The sequence below is a fragment of the Mytilus galloprovincialis genome, chromosome 1 (assembly GCF_965363235.1).
Source record: "Mytilus galloprovincialis chromosome 1, xbMytGall1.hap1.1, whole genome shotgun sequence".
NCBI lineage: Eukaryota > Metazoa > Mollusca > Bivalvia > Mytilida > Mytilidae > Mytilus > Mytilus galloprovincialis.
The window spans coordinates 79,222,572-79,249,844 of NC_134838.1; the positions used below are offsets into that span (position 1 = coordinate 79,222,572).

The 27,273-nt window shown below is 31.0% G+C and overlaps 1 protein-coding gene across 1 annotated transcript; it reads left to right on the plus strand.

The window, feature by feature from the left end:
• Window positions 1-854: 854 nt before the first annotated feature.
• Window positions 855-20,211, plus strand: LOC143085183 (monoglyceride lipase-like). The gene is made up of 8 exons (XM_076261415.1): window positions 855-1,008; window positions 2,326-2,432; window positions 5,963-6,102; window positions 7,039-7,149; window positions 11,503-11,592; window positions 13,876-13,928; window positions 16,424-16,586; window positions 19,618-20,211. Exons 1-8 carry the CDS (start codon window positions 896-898, stop codon window positions 19,714-19,716), a joined length of 876 nt encoding a protein of 291 aa, XP_076117530.1. The 5' UTR covers window positions 855-895; the 3' UTR covers window positions 19,717-20,211.
• The last annotated feature ends 7,062 nt before the right edge of the window (window positions 20,212-27,273 follow it).

A 27,273-nucleotide genomic window follows, 5' to 3' on the forward strand; every position in this document is an offset into this window, starting at 1 on the left:
TAGGCCACGCACATACAACTTTTTGCCATAAGAGAAATAGGTTTAACAACTTGTGAGAATTAGATATCGCTTGATATCAACTCTCGTTATTTAATTTCAATAATAATAAACTCGCCATAGGCTCGTTTATTATTATTGAAATTAAATAACTCGAGTTGATATCAATCGTTATTCCATATTAGTATTATTTTAGTAGGTTTCTCTATATGAATTGGATTTTGAATAAAAAAGCATATTCACCTGAGAAAGTGTAATTCACCGCGCTAAACGTCGCGCGCTTTTACATGCAACGTTATGGTAAAATGTTGCATGTAAAAAAAAATTTGGTATATGTTTGTCATTAGATACATTTTCTTCTCTCGGACTATGGAATAAAACAATTACTGTCTTTTGTTTCTGTAAATATGGGGTTTTATTGACTTTTGAAAAACTGATATTCACTTCGGCCGTCGGCCTCAGTGAATATCATTTTTTCAAAAGTCAATAAAACCGCATATTTACCTCATCAAAAGACAGTAATTGTATAATATCTAATTCTCACTCGTTATGAAACCTATAAATATCACTTTTTCATATCACACTCCGTATGGTGTGATACGAAAAATATCTATTCACGTGGGAGTTGGATAACAGGCCCCAACCATAAGAGAATCTGTTATATCAAATTGACTATATCAAATTTATTATTTGTTATATCAAATTTATAATTTAAATAATTTGTTACATCAAATTGATAATTTATTATATCAAATTGTAAAAACTAGACTAGCATGGCCCTAAAAGGCTTCCGTAATATAGAAATATTTGCTAGGAGGAAGATAATAAATTTTACAAGTAACAGTAAAGTACGCGATTTGACTCGTTTCTATCCCCTGTCGTTGTAGTGTCCCTGAAAATGACAACCGATACGATCGAAAGATTTGAGAAAAAAATTGTAAATAATGATGGGAAAAAATTATACTGTCGTTACTGGAACGAAGAACAACAAACAGACAGTAGTTCTACTAGGTAATAAGTTTAGAAATTAGTATAGAAGACATTGATTCATTTGAATAATGTTTTGATAATAAACAGGTTTTCTGTAAATTGTAATTGCTGTACATGTTTGAGCTAATATATTTGTATTACTCCCTCTGTACGTGTATTGGTAAAAGTTCATTGAAGCCATGTTTTTTTTCAAACAGGATGAATGTGAAGAACTCATGCAGTCATGGCTGATTTGAAGTCTTCCACATTTATATGACATATACAAATGTATGATTCTTATCACTTTCTCTTTTACATTGTAAACATTAGACCTTATTGTGATTTGGAAATCTGTGCCGCTTTACTAGTCTAAATAGTTATGAAGTCTGGTAGGGCTATTTTTTTTTCTGGGACGTTCCTAGGTAGTAGGAAGGCGTCCCAGAAAAAAAATAAAATAGCCTTGCCCATTGTTGCCAGACGTTTATAATTATTTGGACTACCGCTTTACCAGAGAATCTGGCTCTTGAACTATTGAATTCACATAACAATCACTTTCCATAGTGATGTCAGATGCTCACTATTACATGTATTATGAATCTATGATGTCAATCAAAATTCATGTCAATTTACTCAAAATTTACAGGGACCTTTGTGATGTCTAGTAATTCAAATTCTTTATTTCCTAATCACAGGGCCCTATCTGGCACTATTAAATTTAACATGATTATTCACACTTTCATACCAAACTTTCTCACTCTTGTCGCTCTGATTATGTTAAATAGATAAAGTGTAGTTGACATAAAAAAAAAGTCATTAAAAAAATCATAAAATTTCAGTTAATGAATAAAGAGAAATAACTCTGATTGTTGAAATATAGTTAACTAAGTTATACAAAGTATACATTGTCACATTCTTACACAAGATAGTTTTATAATGTATCTGACAGATTCACACAATGTAATTCTTTCAAGATTAGTAACACATGGTACAATTATTGGAGGGGGTGTAGGATCATTATCCAGACTTCAGAATCAGGTGTTTTATGCTCAGGATTTCAGAATTGATCCTTTCAGGATCCTGGAATTCTTTTTTTCAAATTTTAGGATGTAGGGATTTAAATTTCTTTAACTTCGGGATCTCAGTTTTTCATGTTTCAAGCCAGGATTTAGTGATCATGACCCCTCTCTCTTAACATGCCAAGTCTAAGTTTTCAAACTATACATGTACAAAATAATGTATGTAATTCATATAAAAATATAATTGACAAGTTTGTTTTGCCTTGTCAACAGAAGGAATGATAGATTTCTGTTATTGTAATTTTGAACATATTTATTTTGATATGACATGTATTAATTTTAGGGGACTTGTATTCATTTGTCATGGAGCAGCAGAACACTGCCTATGTTACACAGAACTTGCCATGTACTTGATAGACAACGGATTCTATGTTTTTGCACATGATCATGGTAAACTTTTACTGACAGTTATGTGATGAGACCTAGCTCTTCTATTAGGAAGCTAAAGCAGCTTGATGGATTACACTCCATCTGTTCAAGCTCCCCATCATTCTTAAATCATATGACAGTATTAATATTTATGTACAAAAAAGTGACGGATAAATGTCAAAAAGGAAAGACTAAAACTCATCTTACATGTATAAGTAAAATAGAAACAGACAAAATCAAGGAAAAATGCAAAAAAACAATGAGAAAAAACAAATAACAGTCTACACAACATTAAACAAAGCAACTTGTACCCTATACCATGTATACAAAAAAACATTGAGAAAAAACAAATAACAGTCTACACAACATTAAACAAAGCAACATGTACCCTATACCATGTATACAAAAAACAATGAGAAAAAACAAATAACAGTCTACACAACATTAAACAAAGCAACATGTACCCTATACCATGTATACAAAAAACAATGAGAAAAAACAAATAACAGTCTACACAACATTAAACAAAGCAACATGTACCCTATACCATGTATACAAAAAAACAATGAGAAAAAACAAATAACAGTCTACACAACATTAAACAAAGCAACATGTACCCTATACCATGTATACAAAAAAACAATGAGAAAAAACAAATAACAGTCTACACAACATTAAACAAAGCAACATGTGCCCTTTACCATGTATACAAAAAAACCATGAGAAAAAACAAATAACAGTCTACACAACATTAAACAAAGCAACATGTACCCTATACCATGTATACAAAAAAACAATGAGAAAAAAACAAATAACAGTCTACACAACATTAAACAAAGCAACATGTACCCTATACCATGTATACAAAAAAACAATGAGAAAAAACAAATAACAGTCTACACAACATTAAACAAAGCAACATGTACCCTATACCATGTATACAAAAAAAACAATGAGAAAAAAACAAATAACAGTCTACACAACATTAAACAAAGCAACATGTACCCTATACCATGTATACAAAAAAAACAATGAGAAAAAAACAAATAACAGTCTACACAACATTAAACAAAGCAACATGTACCCTATACCATGTATACAAAAAACAATGAGAAAAAACAAATAACAGTCTACACAACATTAAACAAAGCAACATGTACCCTATACCATGTCTACACAAAAACAATGAGAAAAAAACAAATAACAGTCTACACAACATTAAACAAAGCAACTTGTACCCTATACCATGTATACAAAAAAACAATGAGAAAAAACAAATAACAGTCTACACAACATTAAACAAAGCAACTTGTACCCTATACCATGTATACAAAATAACAATGAGAAAAAACAAATAACAGTCTACACAACATTAAACAAAGCAACATGTACCCTATACCATGTATACAAAAAAACAATGAGAAAAAAACAAATAACAGTCTACACAACATTAAACAAAGCAACTTGTACCCTATACCATGTATACAAAAAACATTGAGAAAAAACAAATAACAGTCTACACAACATTAAACAAAGCAACATGTACCCTATACCATGTATACAAAAAAACAATGAGAAAAAACAAATAACAGTCTACACAACATTAAACAAAGCAACTTGTACCCTATACCATGTATACAAAAAAACAATGAGAAAAAACAAATAACAGTCTACACAACATTAAACAAAGCAACATGTACCCTATACCATGTATACAAAAAAACAATGAGAAAAAAACAAATAACAGTCTACACAACATTAAACAAAGCAACATGTGCCCTATACCATGTATACAAAAAAACCATGAGAAAAAACAAATAACAGTCTACACAACATTAAACAAAGCAACATGTACCCTATACCATGTATACAAAAAAACAATGAGAAAAAAACAAATAACAGTCTACACAACATTAAACAAAGCAACATGTACCCTATACCATGTATACAAAAAAACAATGAGAAAAAAACAAATAACAGTCTACACAACATTAAACAAAGCAACATGTACCCTATACCATGTATACAAAAAAACAATGAGAAAAAAACAAATAACAGTCTACACAACATTAAACAAAGCAACTTGTACCCTATACCATGTATACAAAAAAACAATGAGAAAAAACAAATAACAGTCTACACAACATTAAACAAAGCAACTTGTACCCTATACCATGTATACAAAAAAACCATGAGAAAAAACAAATAACAGTCTACACAACATTAAACAAAGCAACATGTGCCCTATACCATGTATACAAAAAAAACAATGAGAAAAAACAAATAACAGTCTACACAACATTAAACAAAGCAACTTGTACCCTATACCATGTCTACACAAAAACAATGAGAAAAAACAAATAACAGTCTACACAACATTAAACAAAGCAACATGTACCCTATACCATGTATACAAAAAAAAACAATGAGAAAAAAACAAATAACAGTCTACACAACATTAAACAAAGCAACATGTGCCCTATACCATGTATACAAAAAAAACAATGAGAAAAAACAAATAACAGTCTACACAACATTAAACAAAGCAACTTGTACCCTATACCATGTATACAAAAAAACATTGAGAAAAAACAAATAACAGTCTACACAACATTAAACAAAGCAACTTGTACCCTATACCATGTATACAAAAAAATGAAATAATACCTGATACTTAAGAAAGGTAAAAAGATCTTGCCATAAAATGTTTATATGTAAAGGGCTCTCAGGAATGCAGGAGAACAAAATTGAAGCCAGAAACTAACAACACTTTTGTAAATTGGCAGAATAACTTCTTCTTTCTTACATTTTTCTTTATATTTTTAAGATCAATTAGATAGAATTTGGACTGAATTCATGCATGTCATGTACATGAAACTAGAGATCTAAATCCTATTTTCTCAAGTTATAAGCTTAAAGATGTACTTAGGTGAAAATTAAGAAATTAAGAAACTCAAATAGATACTTTTTAAGACGGTAGAGCATCCGTTAAGGATAAAAATAAGCTAGAATTATTGATAGGTCATGGACCTCCTTTCTGAGATATTTGAGATTTAAAATATGGCGGGAAAATGCTGACTCGGACTTTTACCTGATATTTGTATTGGTATTATTTGGGTCTCAAAACAAAACAAAGAAAATGAAGAATCTTCTAAAATTTTTGTAAATGACATTTCATGAGATATAAAGTCTGATATGAAAAAATAAATGGGTGTTGCGGGGCAAAATATTTTACCTGGTATTGTATGGAAAAACACCAAGAAGTCTGAATATTTGACACAAGTTCCAAAACCTCACCTAAGTATATCCTTAAGGGAATCATTTTGCTATTTACAAAAAATGTACATGTATTAACAATATTTGATTGATTTTCTGCTTTCTATTGACTTTATTTCATTGGTTTTATATTTCTTTGATAATTTGAATATTCAATACCTGTAACATGTATAATGAAAGCTTATACATGTATATAAATATATATACCGGTAACTGAAATTGAATATGTCGTATATTACAGAACCTCTGATTTTCCTTACATAATTTGTTTACAGTTGGTCATGGACAGAGTGATGGAGATAGAGTTCATGTAGAGACGTTTGACACATATGTAAATGATGTATTCCAGCATGTAGATGGAGTGAAGAAAAACTTTCCTGACAATACTCCTATCTTTATTATTGGTCATTCTATGGTAATTATTAACTATGTACTCAGTATAAATTACTAAAATGTCCAAATCTAGTAAACAAAGTAAAAAGAGTTTGAGCAAAATTAATGTTTATTTATCACATGTTTGTTTTGTCTCGTTTTTTCTAACACTTTGTAAATGTTTCTTCAGACATGCATATATTGCTTACTTTTATTAAAATAGGTATGAGCAACTAGATATTCAAATTCCTTATACAAAACCCATAGTTCAGACAGCTTTGTTGTTTTATCCCATTAATGACCAACCACAAAGACTGGAAACATGAAATGTCTGAATGTTAATTTTTTGGGCTCTGTTATGAAACTTTTATACTTATAAATACACTATGCTTATAACTACAAAACACTGAGTAAGTTCTAAATTGGGGGTCTCATTGGGGGGTTCTGATCCCGGATCCCGCTTACTGTTTTGTCAGATTCCTGTATCCTGCTTACACTATGTACGTAAGCAATTCTCATTTTTTTGTAATTTCCCGTGTCCCACTCGACTTTATTTCCCGTTTTCACAGCACAAAAATTGGAGGCTTTCACGCGTCACGCTTACAAAAAATCGGCAATCCCGCATCATGCTTAGACCCCAATGAGACCCACTAAATTAGGTTGTCTCAATTTTTCTGTTATTTATGTTGTCATTAAGTGCAAGTGGGACCTTTATCTGTGTCCCATGTACATATTCCCCATTTATTTATATCTAGAACAGTCCGGTCTATTGTCTTAAAACTTCAATTTTCTCATCTTCTTTGTTTTACTTAGTTGATTAAAACTGTTTATTAAAGCTTGAAGCATACAATTCAAAATAGATAAACATCATGTGAGTATGTTAACGAAATTAATTTAGAGAAAAGTCTATCTTAACATGCTTAAAGTATATTTTCTTTATCATAACACATCATTAATTCACCTTTTTCTTTTCACGTAGGGAGGAACCATTTCTGTTTTATGTGGACTAGAGAGACCAGATTACTTTACTGGTGTGATATTAATTGGTCCAGCACTCATTCCAAGTCCTGATGCAGCATCTCCAGTGAAGGTGAGTTGTTTAGAAAAGACACTCAAAGATGTCTGTGCTTCTGATTATTTTAAGAACTTACTATTGAATTCTTTGATGCAACACCATTATCTGAAAATTCAGTTAATGTTAAGAAACATACCATTTATCTTTATTGTGCTTTATTTTCATAAATAGTTGATTGAGAAAGAGAATTTTTATATCAACCAATAATGATGGAAAAAAAACGTGTATGCTTAGGGTTTCTAACCAAAGCTTTAAAGAGTCAGTGGATCAAAAATTTTGACAGATGAAGAGCATGAAGAGTTGGGAGTCAAAAAGTGAGACATAGGTATGCTGTTTCGGGTGGCGACAGCGGCGGCAACAATGTATTAGTTTGTGATTAGGTCTAGTTTATGGTGAACCACAAGTGGTAGGTCAATCATATTTGGTATGCAGTTGTATAAGCATTGGCACATCTCCTTTCCATTGAGATTATATGGCCCTGCCCCCTCAGTCATGGTCTATTGACTTCGAAACTTTTGCTTATTTTACTTGTATTAGTTTGAGATTAGGTCAGTTTACGGGAAACCACAAGTGGTAGGTAAATCATATTTGGTATGCAGTTGTATAAGCATTGGCACATCTCCTTTCCATGGAGATTATATGGCCCTGCCCCCTCAGACATGGTCTATTCACGTGGGTCTATTGACTTTGAAACTTTTGCTTATTTTACATGTATTAGTTTGAGATTAGGTCAGTTTATGGGGAACCACAAGTGGTAGGTCAATGATATTTGGTATACAGTTGTGTAAGCATCAGCATACCTCATTTCCATGGAGATAATTAAGCTCCGCCCCCTTAGTCATGGTTTATTGACTTTGAAACTTTTGCTTATTTTACATGTTTTAGTTTGTGATTAGGCCAGTTTATGGGAAACCACTAGTGGTAGGTAAATCATATTTGGTATGCAGTTGTATAAGCATTGGCACATCTCCTTTCCATGGAGATTATATGGCCCTGCCCCCTCAGTCATGGTCTACTGACTTCGAAACTTTTGCTTATTTTACATGTATTAGTTTGAGATTAGGTCAGTTTATGGGGAACCACAAGTGGTAGGTCAATGATATTTGGTATACACTTGTGTAAGCATCAGCATACCTCATTTCCATGGAGATAATAAAGCTCCGCCCCCTTAGTCATGGTTTATTGACTTTGAAACTTTTGCTTATTTTACATGTATTAGTTTGTGATTAGGTCAGTTTATGGGGAACCACATATGGTAGATCAGTGATATTTGGTATGTAGTTGTGTAAGCATCGGAATATCTCATTTCCATTGAGAAAATTTGGCTCAACCCCCTTAGTCATGGTCTATTGACTTTGAAACTTTTTTCTGAGTTATCATGTATTAGTTTGTGAATAGGTCAATTCAAGGGGAACCATTAGTGGTAGGCCAATGTTAATTGGTATTCAGTTGTATAAGCATTGGCACATCTCATTTCCATGGAGAATATTTGGCCTCACCCCTCAGTCACAGTCTAATGACTTTGAAACTTATCTTTGTTTACATGTATTAGTTTGTGATTAGATCTGTTTAAGATGAACTGCTAATGTTAAGTCAATGATATTTCATTATTTGGTATGCAAATTTATTGGCATTTGCAAGTATTGTTTCTGTGGAGATTATATAGCTCCATCCCCTCTTATTGACTTTTCTATAGTTTACTAGTTAATGTTTGCATTTAGATTCAGGAACAACTTATGATAAGTCAATGGTCATGATGGTATTTGGTATGCGGTTGTATAAGCATTGTCACTTCTCATTTACATGGAGATTGTTTAGCCATGTAACTCAGTCATGGTTCATTGACTTTGAATATTTTCATCATGTTCATAACTTGTGTAAGATGTTAAAGTATTGCTATTTTGATTTCAACATTTGCATAATAAAAATTACAAAAAGGGGAGACATCTCTGTGATAGCAATTTATTTATGTCACTAGTTTAAAAGACACAGTAACAGCAGCTATTGAAACACTAAAATTTGAGGGAAATTTTGGTTTCTTAATGTTTTCTTTGAGAGCATGGCCTTGCAGACCGGTACTTATTTGAGCTGAACAATTTTATACGCCCGTTAACTGGACATATCATGGTATACCGTTGTCCGTCCATCTTCAACATGTCGGACATAAACTCAATCAAAGAGCAGATTGCTCTGAGGGATAGGATTGCCATTGTTTTCATTGATACATGTATTAGTATTATTTTCAAAAATAATTCAACTGCACGTTAAAAATGCTCGTAAAATGTAATTTACGTAATCTGTATAGTTATTCAACTTTAAAAATAGCCAATCCTCAATACAAGTGTATGAACAATGTACTTATTGTCTTTTATATTTGTACTATTAATTCCAAATTTACTTTCCACAGCAGTCACTGAGAGTGAGAGAAGGTATTTCACTTCCTACCTTATCACCTATTTTCCTACATGAATTCTAGGTGGAACCCCTATTCCTAACTCTTTAAATATTTATTTTCCTTTGGGTCAGTGGGCATGACTCCTTTCCGTACACATTCCTCTGTTTAAATTGCGATCGGTTTTAATATAATACTACGTCTATGGACAGAACAAGTTAATTTTTCTCGACGTATCGTTGTTTGACGATTCAAGTTACTTACGGAAGGGAGACAACTCGAAGCAATAATATGGAAGACTCCATTTTGGCTGAAGGGGTGTTCTAATTACACCTTTACATTGTGGACTACATTTATTTTAATTTAAATGATGCATATGATTTAAAATTATGCAAGAACAATAACCCTCAATAGCAGACGGAATAGAAAGGATCTCGTGAGTTTCAAATTAATCAATGGAGTGGGGAATCCAGAGCAACATTCAATCTGATACCCCTTCAAGTCAAGAAAACTATACGCATGCGCATAATTACATAAACAAACCCTAGACTTGTGATTTGTAGCAAGGACTTATATTAAATGTTAATTAAACAACCTCCATTTCTTTATAGAATATAATCATTGATAATATTAAATATCAGTTTCATAATGGTGACATATATGAAAACTCTACTTCAGTTCTTATATGACAGAAATAGAGTAATCGATCGGAATTCAGAGAACTCTCCCATGTTATCAAAACTGTGGAATTCCCTCTGATGTGTTTCTAAATTTATTAAAACACTAAATATAAATACTGCTTAATTCTGATTTTCCGTGTTGTTAAAAACATGCATACAAGTCAAGGGAAATATCGACACATGAAAATTATGAGAAGAACATTATAGGACAGTTGTTTAAATTCAATCCTTTTGTTTTTTATATCATTTAAAGCAAGACTATCTCAAGAATCTGAGATGTTCCTTGATGTTTAGAATAAAACGGTTGACGTGAGGGCATGGCCCTGAGTCTGTGGTATAAGTCTACAGATTGCCTTAAAGCAATCCTATCCAAAAATCTCTTAAACCAATTTGCATAAAACTTTTGTGAATTGTTTTTATCTATTGTCGGGAGCTCCCTTTTGTTCTTTATAAATTTTAAATTTTATGTTTCCGAGTTATGGGGTTTTATTCATTGAAAAAAGGGTGATTTTCTAGTTTTCTGACAATAACTTAAGAATGCTTTCACCAACTTGCAAGATATTGTAATGAATTGTTTATATCTATTGACATGAGTTCCTTTACATGTTTATAAATTTTAGATTTTATGTTTCCGAGTTATGGATTTTTTTTCATTAAAAGGGGGATTTTCCAGTTTTCGGACAATAACTCAAGAGTGCTTTCACCAACTTGCAAGAAATTGTGGTGAATTGTTTTTATCTATTGACACTAGCTCCCTTTTTATTTTATAAATTTTAGATGTAACTTTTCAGAGTTAAAGGGTTTTATTCATAAAAAAGGGGGATTTTTCGAGTTTTTCAGACAAAAACTCTAAAATTCTTTCAGCAGTTCTTATGAAACTTTGGGGAATTGTTTATATCTAATGATGTAAGCTCCCTTTAGAATTTTATAAATTTTACAATTTACATTTCTGAGTTGTGGGGTTTTATTCATTAAAAAAGGGGGGATTTTCCAGTTTTCAGACAATAACTAAAAATTGCTGACAGCAGTTCTCTTGAAACTTTGGTGAATTGTTTATATCTATTGATGTAAGCTCCTTCTAAACTTCTAATATGACATTGAGAATTAATTGAACTTTATTGATCTTTATTCTTTGAAAATGTGATGGGCGTATCATGCTCTCATGGCGCAGCTGTTAATTATATACTGATATTAATAAACAATTGAAACATTCTGACTATTTTTCTACATTAACCATTTACCATATTGGTTAACATATTTTTCATCTCTAAAAATAATCTGTTTTTTACTTTTTAGATTTTCCTAGGCAAAATAGCAGCTAAAATACTTCCACAGCTGTGTGTTATAAAGCTTGATTCAAAAGGCTTGTCAAGAGATGCTGCTGTGGTAAATACACCATGTTTTATATATATATATATACATATATGTATATATTCAACTAATCCTACTGTGTCTTGCTATAATTTTACTAACTGCTGATTTCATCTTTTTCAAAAGCTAGCTGTTGCTTTATATTTGTTTGTTTGTTGGCTAAGAATATGTATAAGTGTCTCATGTTGCAGTAGGATTGAATGAAAGAATTTTTTTAAGGTGTATTAAGATAAAATTGTTTCGATCATTTATTAAAATGTATTTGAAACACTAATTATGATCACATGAATAAATGGCAAATACTTGAAAAAAATATATCTTCTTTTTTATATAGATGTGCCATCTCTTCAAAATCAATCATTGACTAGGTATGCTCATTCAAGACAGAAAAATGAAAATTTTTTATTAAAGTTTTCAAAGTAAAAATCTTGTTACTGTCGATTTAATATTCATTAGAATTTACCAATTCTTTTAAAGTAATCATCCCCTTATGGTCATTTATGTCTTAATGACAATAAAATCAATTATATCAATATTTTTTTTTACATGCTTCATAATTTCTACTCTGATTTTCTTAGTCAAAATGATACCTACATTTTTGATAACAATATCTCTGTATTCCTGGGTGTATGTAGCACATATGTTTATGTTATATTTATATTAAGTAATATACACCAGTCCTGTAATTTAATTTCTCCCTTCTGCACGTACTTTTCATGTTGTTATTAAATTTCTTTATACTAACATTTTTGTTTAAGCACTGTTGTTTTGAGGTGACACCAGCGTGGAATTATCACCTAACTGTATAGAAGGTAAACTGTACCGAATATCTGTATACATTTATGTAAAAAAAAAACCAACATTATTTTTCTTTAAATATTTGAATTAAAAGGCACAAAATTTTGATTTGCAGTACATGTAGATAACTAGAATGGAAAAAAAGTGTAAAATTGAGAAAGGAAATGGGGAATGTGTCAAAGCGACAACAACCCGACCATAGAGCAGACAACAACCGAAGGCCACTAATAGGTCTTCAATGTAGCGAGAAACTCCCGTACCCGTAGGCTTCCTTCAGCTGGCCCCTTAAAAAATATGTATACTAGTACAGTGATAATGGACCTCATACTAAACTCTGAATTATAGACAAGAAACTTAAATTAAAAATCATACAAGACAAACAAAGGCCAGAGGCTCCTGACTTGGGACAGACACAAAATTGCGGCTGGGTGGAATATGCATTTGATAAGGAAATATATAACAGCTACTTATTATAAGACCTACAGTTAATCACATACATTAACATAGTTTGAAAGATTTCCAACAATTACAAGGACAACAAGGCACACCAAAAAATGAATAATTACATTACAGTAATATTCTCAGTTAAAGGATATTTTAAAATTGCCTGTATAGATTGCCCTGCAATTTGTCAGAATAAAACTTAAAACGAAAAGATTTGCTTGTAATATGGTAGTATTTCAAGTAACACATGCTCAATTATTATATATGATATTATGAATATACCAATAATATCTTTTTTTCTAGAAATAAACAATATTTTTATTAATATTCAGGAACAATATGTCATGTATGTGCTAGTATAATTACATGTAGTTGCAATTTTGTCTAGAATGATATTTTGCTGGTGGTCAATACTTTCACTTCATTTCCTTGGTTATTTTTTATATCTCCTTCAGTTAACTTTTATTGTTAGAAACATAAAACATCTTTTTGATTACTATGCCAAATTTAGAAACTAATTGTCATTGTTCCTATCATTTGTATATAATATACAGATTATATGCAACCTTAGGCATCATTCTAAAATCTATTTTTTTTAAATCTTATTTTTAAACTTTAAAGAACTCTAAACATGCTAAATATGCTAAACATGCTAAAAATACACTTTCTTTTATTTCTACCTATGGTTTTAAAGTATGTGTGTACATGATGTGTATTAATAATTTATGAGAAATAGGACATTATTTTTCATATAAATATATTTCATTGTTTAAAAAATGTATAAACCCATATATTATTTATTTACATAAGTAACATATAAAAATTTGCTGTTTATTTTTTTTTTTGTGTCCATTAACTTTAAATTCACAGTTTTGTTTCTGTTTTGCCAAAAGTATGTATGATAGTCATTCATTTTTGTCATTGCAGAAATTGGCAAAGAAATTTGAAGTTTTAAAATTCTGTTCTGTTTGATTAATCTGTGGAAAACTTGAGTTAAATTAAATGTTAAATGTATAAATGAAATCAATGTGTAAACTTGCTGTTCATTTTGTTTAGGTTAAAAGATATGATGATGATCCATTAGTCTGGCATCATGGTCTGAAGGCAAGGTGAGTACAGAATAGGTTTTAGAGTAATTGATGGCTTTGACCTTCATTTGACATGAGAAATTGATTTTGATTCTCACATTATTATTTACCTCTGATCAAGTTTTCACAGTGCTTTCTATAATCACGATAATGACTAGTATGATTTACATTTTTTTGTGTCAGTTGTCAGAGAGACCAACATGTTAACATTTACATTACAGAACACACTCATGGATTTTGAGTAATTCCCTGTTATAAGAAATATTTATACTCTAATTAAGCATCCTTTGTCATACATAATCTTTAAGAAAAGACATCTATCTCTGGGTTTAAAGAGAGATATTTCAGAGAAAATCACAAAAAAACAACAACAGTAGTGTGATAATCGATAAATGGGATTTCCTTAGTTATTGAAGGATAGTCCATGTGCCAATTACCAATTTGGTTCTGTTTTTAAACAATAAAACATTATAAAGGTCAAAGGTTACACATATATATCTACAGATATTTGCTCTTTCTGCTAGCTTTCAATGGTCGAGGTAAATTATATCCAACTACAAAATAGATCTCTTAACCCTTTCCTCCATTGAATTTTATTTTTTGCATACTTGATTCGCATAGGATTTTTTTAATGAAATGCTGAAAATATACTTTAAAGTATTAAGGCATTGCGAAAAACAACTATTTCATCAAATAAATTTAAGTCGGATATTCCTATGATATTCCTTTTCATATTGGATACAAATTTTATTAAGTCTACAGCAAACACTTTGTAGTCAAAGCGTTTCAACTGAGGTACTGCACAGGCGTCAAAAGGCGTCATTATGGAGTAAAGGGGGTGGCGTCAAAAGGTGTCATTATGGAGGAAAGGGCCAGTTACAGGAATTGGGAAAAAGATTGTAAAAGAAGTCTATTTGTTAACAGCTAGAAGAAGTTGATCTTGTTATGATGCAGTATTTATAGCTGTTCTGTTTTGCTTATGTAATATATTTTTATGTATTAGGACTGCATAGACATGATAGAAGTGGAGTTGATGTCAATGCAACAGCAACATAACAACACAAAAAAATACAAAATACATTTATAATTTAACCCTCTTTAACTTCATACTTGTTGCCTTTTCAACTTTTTGATTTAAGTGTCATAGATGAGGATTTTGTAGACAAAACATCTGTTTGGCATACACAGTTTTAAACCTGGTATATATGATGAATTCATTATGTATACTCTTTCAAGTTGTAAATATTTAAAACAACTTTGTCAGAATTCTTTTCTTTCCAAATACCTAACAAGAAAGCTGAAATATAGTAAATATTATTATACTTCAAGAGTTTTTTTCCTATATAAAATAAATGAAATAGTTGTGCTATTTCATTCTAAAGACAATTTGCCAGTTAATAGTTTCAAAGACTATTGCCCCGGTTAATAGTTTCATAATCATCTTTCCCGTACTTTTCCATGCTTATTTTTCATTGGACGATAATGATGTCATTGACTACTCTGCTTGGTTACGTATGCTTTGCAACGTCAAACTCACTCTTATAAGTTATATGGTTCGCTACTGACCCCCTACGGATCAATAGAGGGTTAGTAAAATCCATAGGGGGTGAGGCCGGAGGCCGAATCCCCTATGAATTTTATTCACCCTCTATGGATCCGTAGGGGTCAGTAGTTAACCGTATAACGAATTTATCGGACGCTGGACTTTTTCTGCTGCGTTTTGTTGAAAAATAAACAATGAAACACAGCAACAGCAATAGATGACGTCACCATTAACGCGTCATGAACCCCCTATGAAACTTACTAACCCCCTACAGTCTCATAGGGGGTCACCACGTGACGGCGTTTAACCAATCACAACGTGATAATTTATCTGTGGTCAGATAATATATTGTAAACGGTGGAATCTGTTTGTTTTGATTGTAATTTCACTTACAAGAAGCAATTATAAAAGAGAAAGAATATCTTCATGGAAATTTTTTAAAAGATCTAAAATATAGTACCTTATTCATAATATGGGTTCGCTCTCCGTATATTAAAAGTGAATTTGCGTTTGGTGTACTTTAACTAGGATTTATAATAAGCACGGAAAGTTTAACACAAGTATTTGTAGTCTTGATTGAAATTAATGAAATATTTATAAATACAAAACGAATTCTAAAAAAAGTAAAGTTCATCATGTGCATGTAAAGTTATGTCACATTTTTTCTTTCTTTCAGATAAGGTATATACACTTTTAGAAAATTAGTTATTTGGTATATAAAAACACTTAATGGCTGTGTTGTTCAGTATAATAAAACACCTAATGACTGGTTGTGCGGGTAATAGCAAGTTTGTTGTCCCTTCGCATACCAACTATTGCTCTCGGCTTTGCCTCGAGCAATAGTTGGTACCTCAGGGACAACAAACTTGCTATTACCCTCACACCCAGTCAATAGGTGTATACTATTAGCATGATTAGATAAATGAATTATATTTATAAAAAACTAATACCATACTGATTTCTTTTGTTGCAGATGGGGAGTGAGTTTCCTAAAAGCTATGGACACAATTAAAGAGAAACAATCTACTGTCGAGTGGCCATTCCTTGCACTACATGGTGATGAAGACAAGTTATGTGATGTAGAAGGGGCCATAAAGTTTCATGAACTTGCTAAGAGTACAGATAAAGAAATAAAGGTATGGTGGAAATATTTTGATTTTTGATTTTAGAATATGAAAGTAGTTAAGGAACTTTCAGTTTATAAATATAAGGGTAAAGGAAAAATACACAGATACAATCCTGCAATAACAATAATAATAATTTGAAAGGGGAAAATTCAAACTGTCAGAACTCCAGAAAAAAGGGAGAAGTTCAATGTAAAACAAACAAGGACTAATACATAGTCAAGGTATCCTGACTTTGGCCAGGTATATAATGTGGAAGAGGACAAAAAACTGGCAACTACATCAGATTTACAGTACTGAAAAGAAAAAAGCTAGTTGTAGACCGCATCAATTTTTCAGAAGGAGAAGCTTCACTTGAACATAATGAAATGAGGAAATGTTATGTTTTATCAGAGTTACTGCTCTTTGTCAGTTCAGAAAATCAGAAAATTGCCTATGTACAGTTTTTAAATTGTATAACAGCAAATAATTTCCTCCAGTTAATGAAATAAAACTTGACACAATTGATATTAACTAATCCAGATTATCTTAGATCAGTATAAAAAGTGTTTTAACTGACTGGGTATGCCTTTATTGCAGATATTGCACATAAGAAACTTGGTAAGGGTTAAATATAACTAATTCTGTAAATATTTCAATTTTTGGTGGAAGAAGACTTCAAGTCTTCTGAAGGCCAATGGTGCCGACTTTAAAATCATTGAATTCTCCGTATGCCGCATTCGTTTCTGTGTTTACAATTTCAAATTCATAACAACTTCTGATTCCTGACACCAATCTTTACACATGATTAAGCATCTGAATCATTTAATTCGTATATAAGGATTGAAAAACAATCACTGAATCGTAAATATGTACACTTTTATTTACGTAAATTATTAGATTTCATCTCATCTACATGAACATTATTTGTTTACTTGTAACCGGATGTTTTTACTGTAGATATTTGAAGTATGCATGCGTGAATTTTGTATCAGAACAACTCGCCCTGTTTACATGTTCGCCCTTGAAGTTACAAATTTGCAGACAAGAAGATTTTGTTTTTAAAAAATAAAAAGGATCTATTTCTTATTAAATTGTTGTCTTTATTCATTGTTTTCCTTTGTCATGTGAATTAGATGCCCTTCTACTTCAATTGGTTTGAATCTATTTATAAAATTATTTCAAGACTCAGTTGACAAGAGCAGTACGTTGCTGTTGGGAGAATTTTGATTAAACTCTAAATGCTCATAGAGTAAGAAATATAATCTAAACTGAATGTACCTCCTTCTAAATAATTTATTGCAATATAAATATGAATCCCTTTTGACAAGAGAAATCTGACTTTTGTCAGAAATATTTGTTTCACATGTGCAAAGGTAATCACGTGTGGCGGCCATATTGGTTTGTTTACAAATATGTGAAGAAGCCTCTAGAACCATGACCTAAACATAAATAGTCTTCCGAAAACGTAAACTTTTGCAATACTATTTTATCAATCATGATTATTTTCATATGATAAATTTAAATTTGATTATTTAAAGAAATAAAATTATAACAATTACGGTTTTAGATTAGAGATTCTACACAGATATGCTTTGATCTATTTATAGCCAAATTAGTTTACCTGTGTGAAAATGTAAATAATGGTCTAAATGGATATTAATTTGTTTACTAAACAAGTAAAGACAAACTATGGATGGAAGATAATAATTATTTCAGGACATTTGATTTATTTTAATAAATATAGGATTTAAAAACTGCAAGTGCAAACAAATTCTTCTTCTTAATAATTGGACAGGATCACTTAAGCTTTATACAGTAAAAATAAAGGGGACACCCCTGCCTCTACCTTATCACATATGTACAAACAGCTCATATCACAAATGTTCAATATTTGGTTTTACTTTTATATACAGTTCATCGGACGGATGCACAGCTTCTGCAGAATGCAAGTTCTCTCGGTATGCAACCTATAGCACATATCGGTAGACATTTTTTGAATTTTGTCTAAATCGGTACAACTGTTATTATCAGGCAATATAAATGTACTGTCAATAATCAATTTAACGATATAAACTTGATTTTTATACGCCCATCAAAATTTAGACGGGACGTATTATGTTATACAAATGTCCGTCCGTCTGTTCGGCGTAAACATGTCGCACAGTAACTTGAGACAACCTTTCCAAATTTCATGAAACTTATTATAGTTGTTTCTTATGATGGTCAAATGATCTGTATACTTTTTGATGAATATAAGATTAAAACTTTTTGAGTTACAGCACTTTGTAACTAAAACAGGGCGGTGTTTTTTTCACATGTCGCACCGTATATATATCAAAAATGGTTTTTGATTATTGCTTAAAACTTTACACAATTCTTAGTTATATTTATCTTGAGATCTGTATACTTTTTGGTGATGATTCAAAATTTCATTTTTTAGTTATTGAGTATTTTGTAAAAAAGGGGGAGGGGGTTTTTACATGTCGCGCCATATCTCAAAAACAATTCATGATTATTGCTTAAAACTTTACACACTTTGTTATATTAATCTAAACATCTGTATACTTTTTGGTGATGATTAATAATTTTATTTTTCAGTTATTTAGTATTTTGTATAAAAGGGGGAGGGTTTTTTACATGTCACACCATATCTCAAAAACAATTTATGATTATTGCTTAAAACTTTACACACTTCTTTGTTATATTAATATAAAGATCTGTATACTTTTTGGTTTTGATTCAAAGTTTTATTTTAGTGATATTTAGTTTTTTTGAAAAAAAAAAGAGGGGAGGTTTCATATGTCCCTCCGTATCTCAAAAACAATAAATGGAACAAAGCAGCTGTGTTAGTGGGGCTGCTTTTATGGTAATTCAAGTTACCTTTTATTCACCTTCTTCCACCTCAGAGCTATCATCTCTTTGATTAATAGTTTGTGATAGAATGATATCATATGAATAAAAGGCATTTTCTAAATATCTGCAGATATCGTTAAAAATATCTCTCAGCTGTGTATATTTTTATGTTTGTTACTGTTACATTTTAAATGTATTTTTCTTTCAGATATACAAAGGACTCTATCACCAGCTGCATAATGAATTAGAAGAGGACAAGAAAGTAGTATTCGAAGACATAAAGAGCTGGTTAATGAAAAGATCTTAAATTATTTTAATTAGATATGGCTAGTGAGAATAATACCTTCCAAATTAAGGTCTGAATATGAAATGAAATAGAGTAAATAGCATGTGTTAGTATATTATTACATATGAATACATATTATGCTAAAATTTAAAACATTTTTGATCATTCATTTTTTTTTTATAAATATTAAATTTATTAATTTATCTTATCTTCACATTCCATTATATGTTATTGTCGATTTAATTGTAGTTTTTTTTGTAACGGGTCCAAATTATACAATTAGATTTATTTGTATTTATAACAAGAGAGAATTATATCACAAACATTTATGCATAATTGAATATGGGTCTGCTTATATTAGTTTATTTTTGTATATTATTTTTCCCCAACAAATTTTTCTGCCTGATATTGATAGGTTTATCATGGTATATGGGTGCTCGCCTCTATGATTGTCTATTCTTCCACATGTACTAAATCTATCATAGGCAATGATCAAATCTCAGGAACTTATATGAAATTTTTTTTTGGGGGGGGGGGGGTATATAGTTCAGGGTTATGGGACTTTTACTGTCAGAATTAAACAAATTTTCCACATATCAAACATCAATTCTGAGTATGAGCATGGTCAGGTTTAAAAAAAAAATAATCCCAGAGGTATGGCATTTAAAGTCATGTTTTTTACCTGGATTTTCTGCAAAGTTGCATAAAATCTTTATAAAATGTGAATAGATAAATTTTCATCAAATTTTACATCATTGTTGGGCTTGGTGCTCCCATTCAATTTTGAAAATTGTTGTAAATACTTTTCCTGAGTAATGGAACTTTGGCCATCAGTAATGAAGGCAATTTTATAAGCCAAAATGAGATACTATGAAGCTTTTATATTTCTTAAAATAGATTTACTTTGAAGCTTTTCTTTTCATTTTCAGTGAGTATCAAAGACTAGTATTCGGGAGTGAAAGAGTAGTGGGGGAGGGGGCAATGAGCATCCAACTTTCTGGCAAAGTTAAAGACAATATTGATAATATTATTTTGTGTGTTATGTTCAGAAGTTTTTGTCTTTTAGTTTACGCCTACACTACTTCCTTGTATTTACTTGTGATATTTTCCTACAATATCTATTTATTAACATTATTTATAATTGGTAGAGTAACGAAAAACATCAGCCTACACCTCCCACGATTTGTTTTCATAGTTATATTAATAAACAGGATGACTGTGTTATTTATAAACATGAAATTTACATTATTAATCATGTTTTAAATTTATGATACTTTTATTGTAGTTAAGATTTTTGTTGTGAATAATTATTTATTAGATGTAGCTCTATAGTATTTTTTTCACTTGTTTATCAATTAATTGGTAGAAATTACTAAAAGCATCATTTCATAATTTTGTATTTCATATTTAATTCTTGTGGAAAACTTGTCTATTGTATAAAGACAGAAAAATGCTGAGAAATAATGAATGATTTTAAAGATAAAGAAATACAAGTTTCCTACAAAGTTCAGAAACTTCCAAGCTAAGTAACTGCTTTATTGATTAGACATACATATCCTCAAGTGTGTGTGAAGTTTTTGGAAAAAAAATGCTGATTCTTATTGTAATAATACACATTTTTTTTATCTTGTTTATCATGCACAATTTTTGTTACATAATGCATGTTTTCAACTTATTTGTTAGTATGTCAGATCAGTCTTAGCCCTCTCAAATTTTACATATTGTTTTCTTATTGTGAATGGATGCCGGCATTTTTAATTGTTACATTCATGTTTAGCAGGTGTACATAGTCTACAAAAAAACTTAAGCTTAAATAATGAACAAAAAGAGATGTAGAAATACACCAGTGAGACAGCAACACAACAACAACAAAAATCTCATCAAAAGGTCAAAATAAAGTCTTCCAAAAAAAAACACCATGTTTATAAACATGATAACAGTGTTTTTCAATGTGTTCTGTTGTTCAATAAGTCATTGTGATATTATAATGTTTAGGTCTGTAGAATATAGAAGGTAAACCTCAATTGACCGTTTCAAAATCTAAAGGACTATGGGTAATTTCATTGTTTGTACCCAAAATGAAAATAACGTAATGACATTGGTTGAATTTCCATTGTTTTGGACGTTTTTAACCAATCACAACGTTTTGGTGTACATTTTTGAAAATATTACCCAGAATGCATTAGATTCTGAAACTGCGAATAGGCAAGAGAACATAATGAGGATTTAGGGAAACTACCCTATGCAGGGTTGACAATTTTGGATATCTCCCGAGTCATTCAGCTAATATGTTTTATTATTCCATTAAAATATTGACATTCAATTTGCCTTTACATGCAGTAGAGATACAGCCAACCATTGGACTGTACAATTTGGGAAGATTATTCACTGGCCCTGCTGAGTTGGAGAAAATAATCTGAATTAATTCACACCTCATGATATTTTTATCAGATTTATTCAGTTTAATATACTTTAAGGTTTAATAAAAACCTAATTTTGTGTAAATGTTTAAAGTTCTTTGCTCTACTGTATGGTCTTAATTTAATTATTGATTACAAAGTTTTCTCTAATTCTTCGTCAATTTATCCCTTTCTGCACCCATTGTATAAAAAAATTTAATCAACTTGTGATTGGTTTGATCTCAGTTCTTCATTGTTTAAAATCCAATTGTGATGTCGACTTTTCTTGTTTTCCTCTGAATTTCCTATTGTGAAGGCATGAAAAAAGGCAACCATGCCTGATGACGTCACATAGAAAGAACACATTTTTTTTGCAGATCAGTCGCAAAGAAAGAATAACTTTGCCTGCGTATTGTTTGAAGATCATTAGAGAAACCACCAAATCTCGTTTAATAGGATATTCATCCACTCTCGACAGTTAAATTTTAAATATTTAACTGTCTCGAGTGGATTAATATCGTACCACACTTGGTGCAGTGGTAGAATCTATATTTATTGGCTATTGGGTCATGCCATTCTTGTCAGAAAAGGGTAGAATTATACTAATATAAATCAACTACATATTATCAAAAGTTTATTCTTTTTATATTTTCTTTGTTTATATTGTTATTTATATTTTAGAAATTAAATTCTAGTACACTAATTTATTGATATGTTGTTGTTTTTCTTCTTTGAGAATAGGCTGTTTGCAACATCTAGCACATTATCTTGATCTTCTTTCACCTTAGCCAATGATATTTTATGACATTCGTACCACTAGCAGGCTCCCTTAAAAAATGAAATTGACAACATCATGGCCCACGGAAAAAGGGCATTCTTTTACTTTAGGGGTCCCAGTCCTTATATAGCTATACTAAACTATCCTTTACCTAAAACCTTACCCTAACCCATACCTAAACCTTAAACGTGCTTAAACCCGAAAACCTAACCCTAACCTAAAAGAGGGACGAAAGATACCAAAGGGACAGTCAAACTCATAAATCTAAAACATCCCTATACCTAACCATAACCATAAATGAACCCTTAATCTTAAGTATTGGGACGCTTAGTAAAAGTATAAGTAAAAGAAGGCCAAAAAAAGGATTAACAGACAGTACAGTCAACAAAACACTACAATACATTTACTAAATTTAGTCCTGGTATCTATGATGAGTTTATTTACTACTATTGGGTGTTGAACTCACTTAACTACGTGTAAAGGTCGTGCATGGTTGGTAATACTATACAATAATTAAGCAACATGAATATCACCCAAAACTGGATATGTTATCTGGGAGATATATTAATCAGATTGAGACATGCTGCAATTTTGCTGGGTATAAAAAGAAAATTAACTATTTAAAATATGTTTATATGTGTTGTTCCCATCATGTATCCTTTGGTGCAGCTTTTTATTTTTTTCTAAACGAATAGCATTCTTTAAAAAAAAACATTGCAATGCCGTATGATAAATTTGTCTTTTAAAGTTGGTCTGTCTAATTTAAGATTATTTTTTTTGTACACCAAATATTTTACGTTTTTAAAAATTCGACTTCAAGTTTTTCTCTTGATAAATATTATTCCAGAAATGTGCGTAAAACTCACTGAAATTGGTAAATTATGTTGTTCGATGAAACGATTTTTTGTCAATATAATGATATAAAATGATTTAATGCATGTAAAAAGGAAAGGAAAAATATGTTCATGACCTTCAAAATATATTTATGATATCAAACATCTGACTGGACATGAAATCCATGCTAATTTCATAGTTCAATTGGTTTCAAATTTGATTGATAACTAAGGAAATGGTTATTTGACTTGAAAGTACAATAAATTTAACATTATCTTTGATGTAGATATTTTACTTATTAGTTTTTTACTAATATTTTAAATTTATTTTTAAAAATAGCTTCAATATTGGATTTTTGCCACATAATTCATAGCATTCTATATTTGAACATTGCAAATGATTAATATCAAAATAATGATATGTTATATATATTATTGCCAATGAGACAACTATCCACCAGAGTTCAAATGAGATAAATGTTTTTTTTTTTTAGCAATAACAATATAGGCAATCCAATGACCCTCAATAATGAGAAAACCCTTCAGTAATGAAGACGGATATAAAAGGTCCTGACAAATGTGAAATAATTCAAACAAGAAAACAAACATATATGACCGATATAAACCAACTACAGTCTCAGTCCTACTGACTTGGGACAGGCAAAGAAAGTTGTGGCGTGGTTAAACATGTTTGTGAGAGCTCAATCCTCCTTCTTATTTGGCCAGTGGTGTTACATTTGTATGGTGCAACATAAGATCCAACATAAAGATAAAAATCAGTTGCAATTGTAATAGGCATAACACAAAAGATTGGTACGAGTATAACTTGAATTGGAAAGGTAACGGTGACCAATGTAATGTGTTTTTGTTTGTAGTTTTACAGGTTGCACACTTCATAAAGCCGACCTTGCGGATGACAATTCAAAAATGTCGTGTCGCCTAAAATTTACCAGTTGTGTCGACACAAGAACCACAAATTCAATCAATTAAAGTTCGGACATTTTTTTAGGGCGTATGCCATTTTTTTTTTTCTTTCATTTGCACCGATTTCGAATTTGCTCCTAATTGAATTAACAGTTTAATAAAATTAACGGTACTAATTTTCTTGCACCAGATGCGCATTTCGACAATACATGTCTCTTCAGTGATGCTCGTGGCCAAAATATTTGAAATCCAAAGCTTATATAAAAGATGAAGAGATATAATCCAAAAGGTCCAAAAAATATAGCCAAATCCGTGAAACATAGGTGAGTAAATACTGGCCATACATATCGGAAGGTCAGTGCTAATGATCTCGAGAAAGGTACACTTATTTCTACACACCTCAATCTTGAATGTCTTTGCAATTATCTGTCTGTAATATGTATAGATGTGGAACTTTTAAGTACTGTTCTAAATACTTTAATCAGTTATATACTTTACACGGATGTAAATATGGAAACTATGTACCTATAATTTACGCAGTTGTTGTTCATTTGGTCTGGGAACAGTATATCTGTTCCTGATTTAGTTTTATGTGTTTTATCTTTTGAATTTGTCATTTGATTAGGGACTTTCCTCGGAGTTCAGTATTTTTGTGATTTTATTTTTTGCCAGCAAAAGATGAACAGTGTTATGAAGTGATGGGGTAAATAATTTGCGATCTCTGCCGTCAAAAACAACTTTCATTTGTTACCGAGATTATACATATTGACTTTGAACAAGCAATGCATAACGCAATTTTTGGTGCTTTTATGCAATGTAGAATAGATTGTTGTTTTTATCTGGCTTGTAACTGGTGTAAGAAAATCCAGTCTTTTGGGCTGAGCACAGAGTATACAGACAAATTAAGTGACATTGGCAAATAGCTATCCCAATTTATTGACAATAATTTATACCGTTTGTACAACTGGCTAACGGAAGAGGTCTATTATGATAAATGAAAAATAACATTCACCTGTAAGTTACCTGTAATTTACCTGTAAAAAAATCGACGCAAATGAAAGAAAAAATCGGCGCAAATGAAATGCAGATCGGCGTAAATGCAAAACGCCGTTTTTGGGCGATGCAAAACGCCGTTTTTTATTGTCACTATTTTAGTTACAAGAAACACCTGTATTAAACAATATCAGAGGCATAAAATACACATTTGATATTGTATTATATCCCTCTGACAATATGTTCGCCTGAAATAGTTAATAACACCAAATGGATTTTTTAAATAATGTTTATTTGGTTTGTTAGTAAATACTCATTTTCCTCTTTGGCGTTAACAGAAGAGTCCGTATCAATATAGAATTTCGTGCAGGAAAATTGGTGCCTTTAAAGTTATTACTGCCACTGGTTTGATACTATTACAGGAGGCGGACTGTGGGTTTCCTAGGGTATCAACAACCCAGTAGCCGGTGCTTTGGTGCTGGCATGGAAAATACGGACATTGTTTCATTAAAGTTTGCATTTCCAAATTTCTAAATTTATTTGAAATTATTGAATGTACACTGTCAGTACTGATATCCCACAATCAAAGCTCTGATTCATTGTCCGGATTTGTCAACCCTTTTTTGTCCTAATTTTGATTGTTTTATCAGCTCTTATTTTTGTAATAAAATTGGACTTTCAAATATTTTGCTGTCGATCATTCTTGTAGAGACATTTATTGTCAAAATCCGTATATGGTGCAGAAAAATTGTTACCCTTCAAGCTAAGCATATTTCATAAACACAATCTTAATCTTATCTGGAACCACCTTTTCATATCGGTGCCTTTTAAAGCTGACTATGCGGTATAGGCTTTGCTCATTGTTGAAGGCCGTACGGTGACCTATAGTTGTTAATGTCTGTGTCATTTTGGTCTCTTGTGGACAGATGTTTTATTGGCAATCATACCACATCTTCTTTTTTTTTTATATTGCATGAAAAAAATACTGTATTTTAATCCTACAGAAGGCTTTTTATTTTCTTTATTACAGTAAAAAATATGCATCAGTATAAATGTGACGTCATGGTTGACACATATCTATGAACTACATATTCTAGATTAATCTTCACAATTAATTCAACACATTTATGAAAGCCTTTGACCTCCTTTCATGTATTTACACATTTTAAAAATTTTTTTTATACTTAATTTATATATCCTAAAACTTAAATAAATATGAAAACGCATGTATAATTTGTTATTAGAAATTGTTCGGTTGTTGTTTCAGCAATCTTTGAAGCGTACTCGGAAGTGTAAAATGTATCCCAAAATGAGTTATGCTAGATGGTTAATCTTGACATAAAATAAAAATATTTTATCAACAAATGTTTGTGGTTTTATGAATATTAAGTAAATAAATGACATACATTCAAAATAACAAATTACAACGATGTCTTAGAGGTGTTACAAGTATCATTGTTACAGATGATCAGATGATACGCACAAAAGGTGATACTAAAAGTTAATATTTTGTGTGATCTGATCATTGTCCCTTAGGTATCAATGTAACGTCTTGTCAAGGAGCAAATGACAGACATGCAAAATAAATGTGCCTCAGGGCTACGAACATTGACATATCCGAATACATCACTAACCATATCAACAACTATGG

Coding starts and splice junctions, on each gene's coding strand:
- LOC143085183 (XM_076261415.1), top strand. CDS start 896: ATGACAACCGATACGATCGAAAGATTTGAGAAAAAAATTGTAAATAAT. Junction 6,103..7,038: donor TTATTATTGGTCATTCTATG/GTAATTATTAAC, acceptor CTTTTCACGTAG/GGAGGAACCATTTCTGTTTT. Junction 13,929..16,423: donor CATCATGGTCTGAAGGCAAG/GTGAGTACAGAA, acceptor CTTTTGTTGCAG/ATGGGGAGTGAGTTTCCTAA.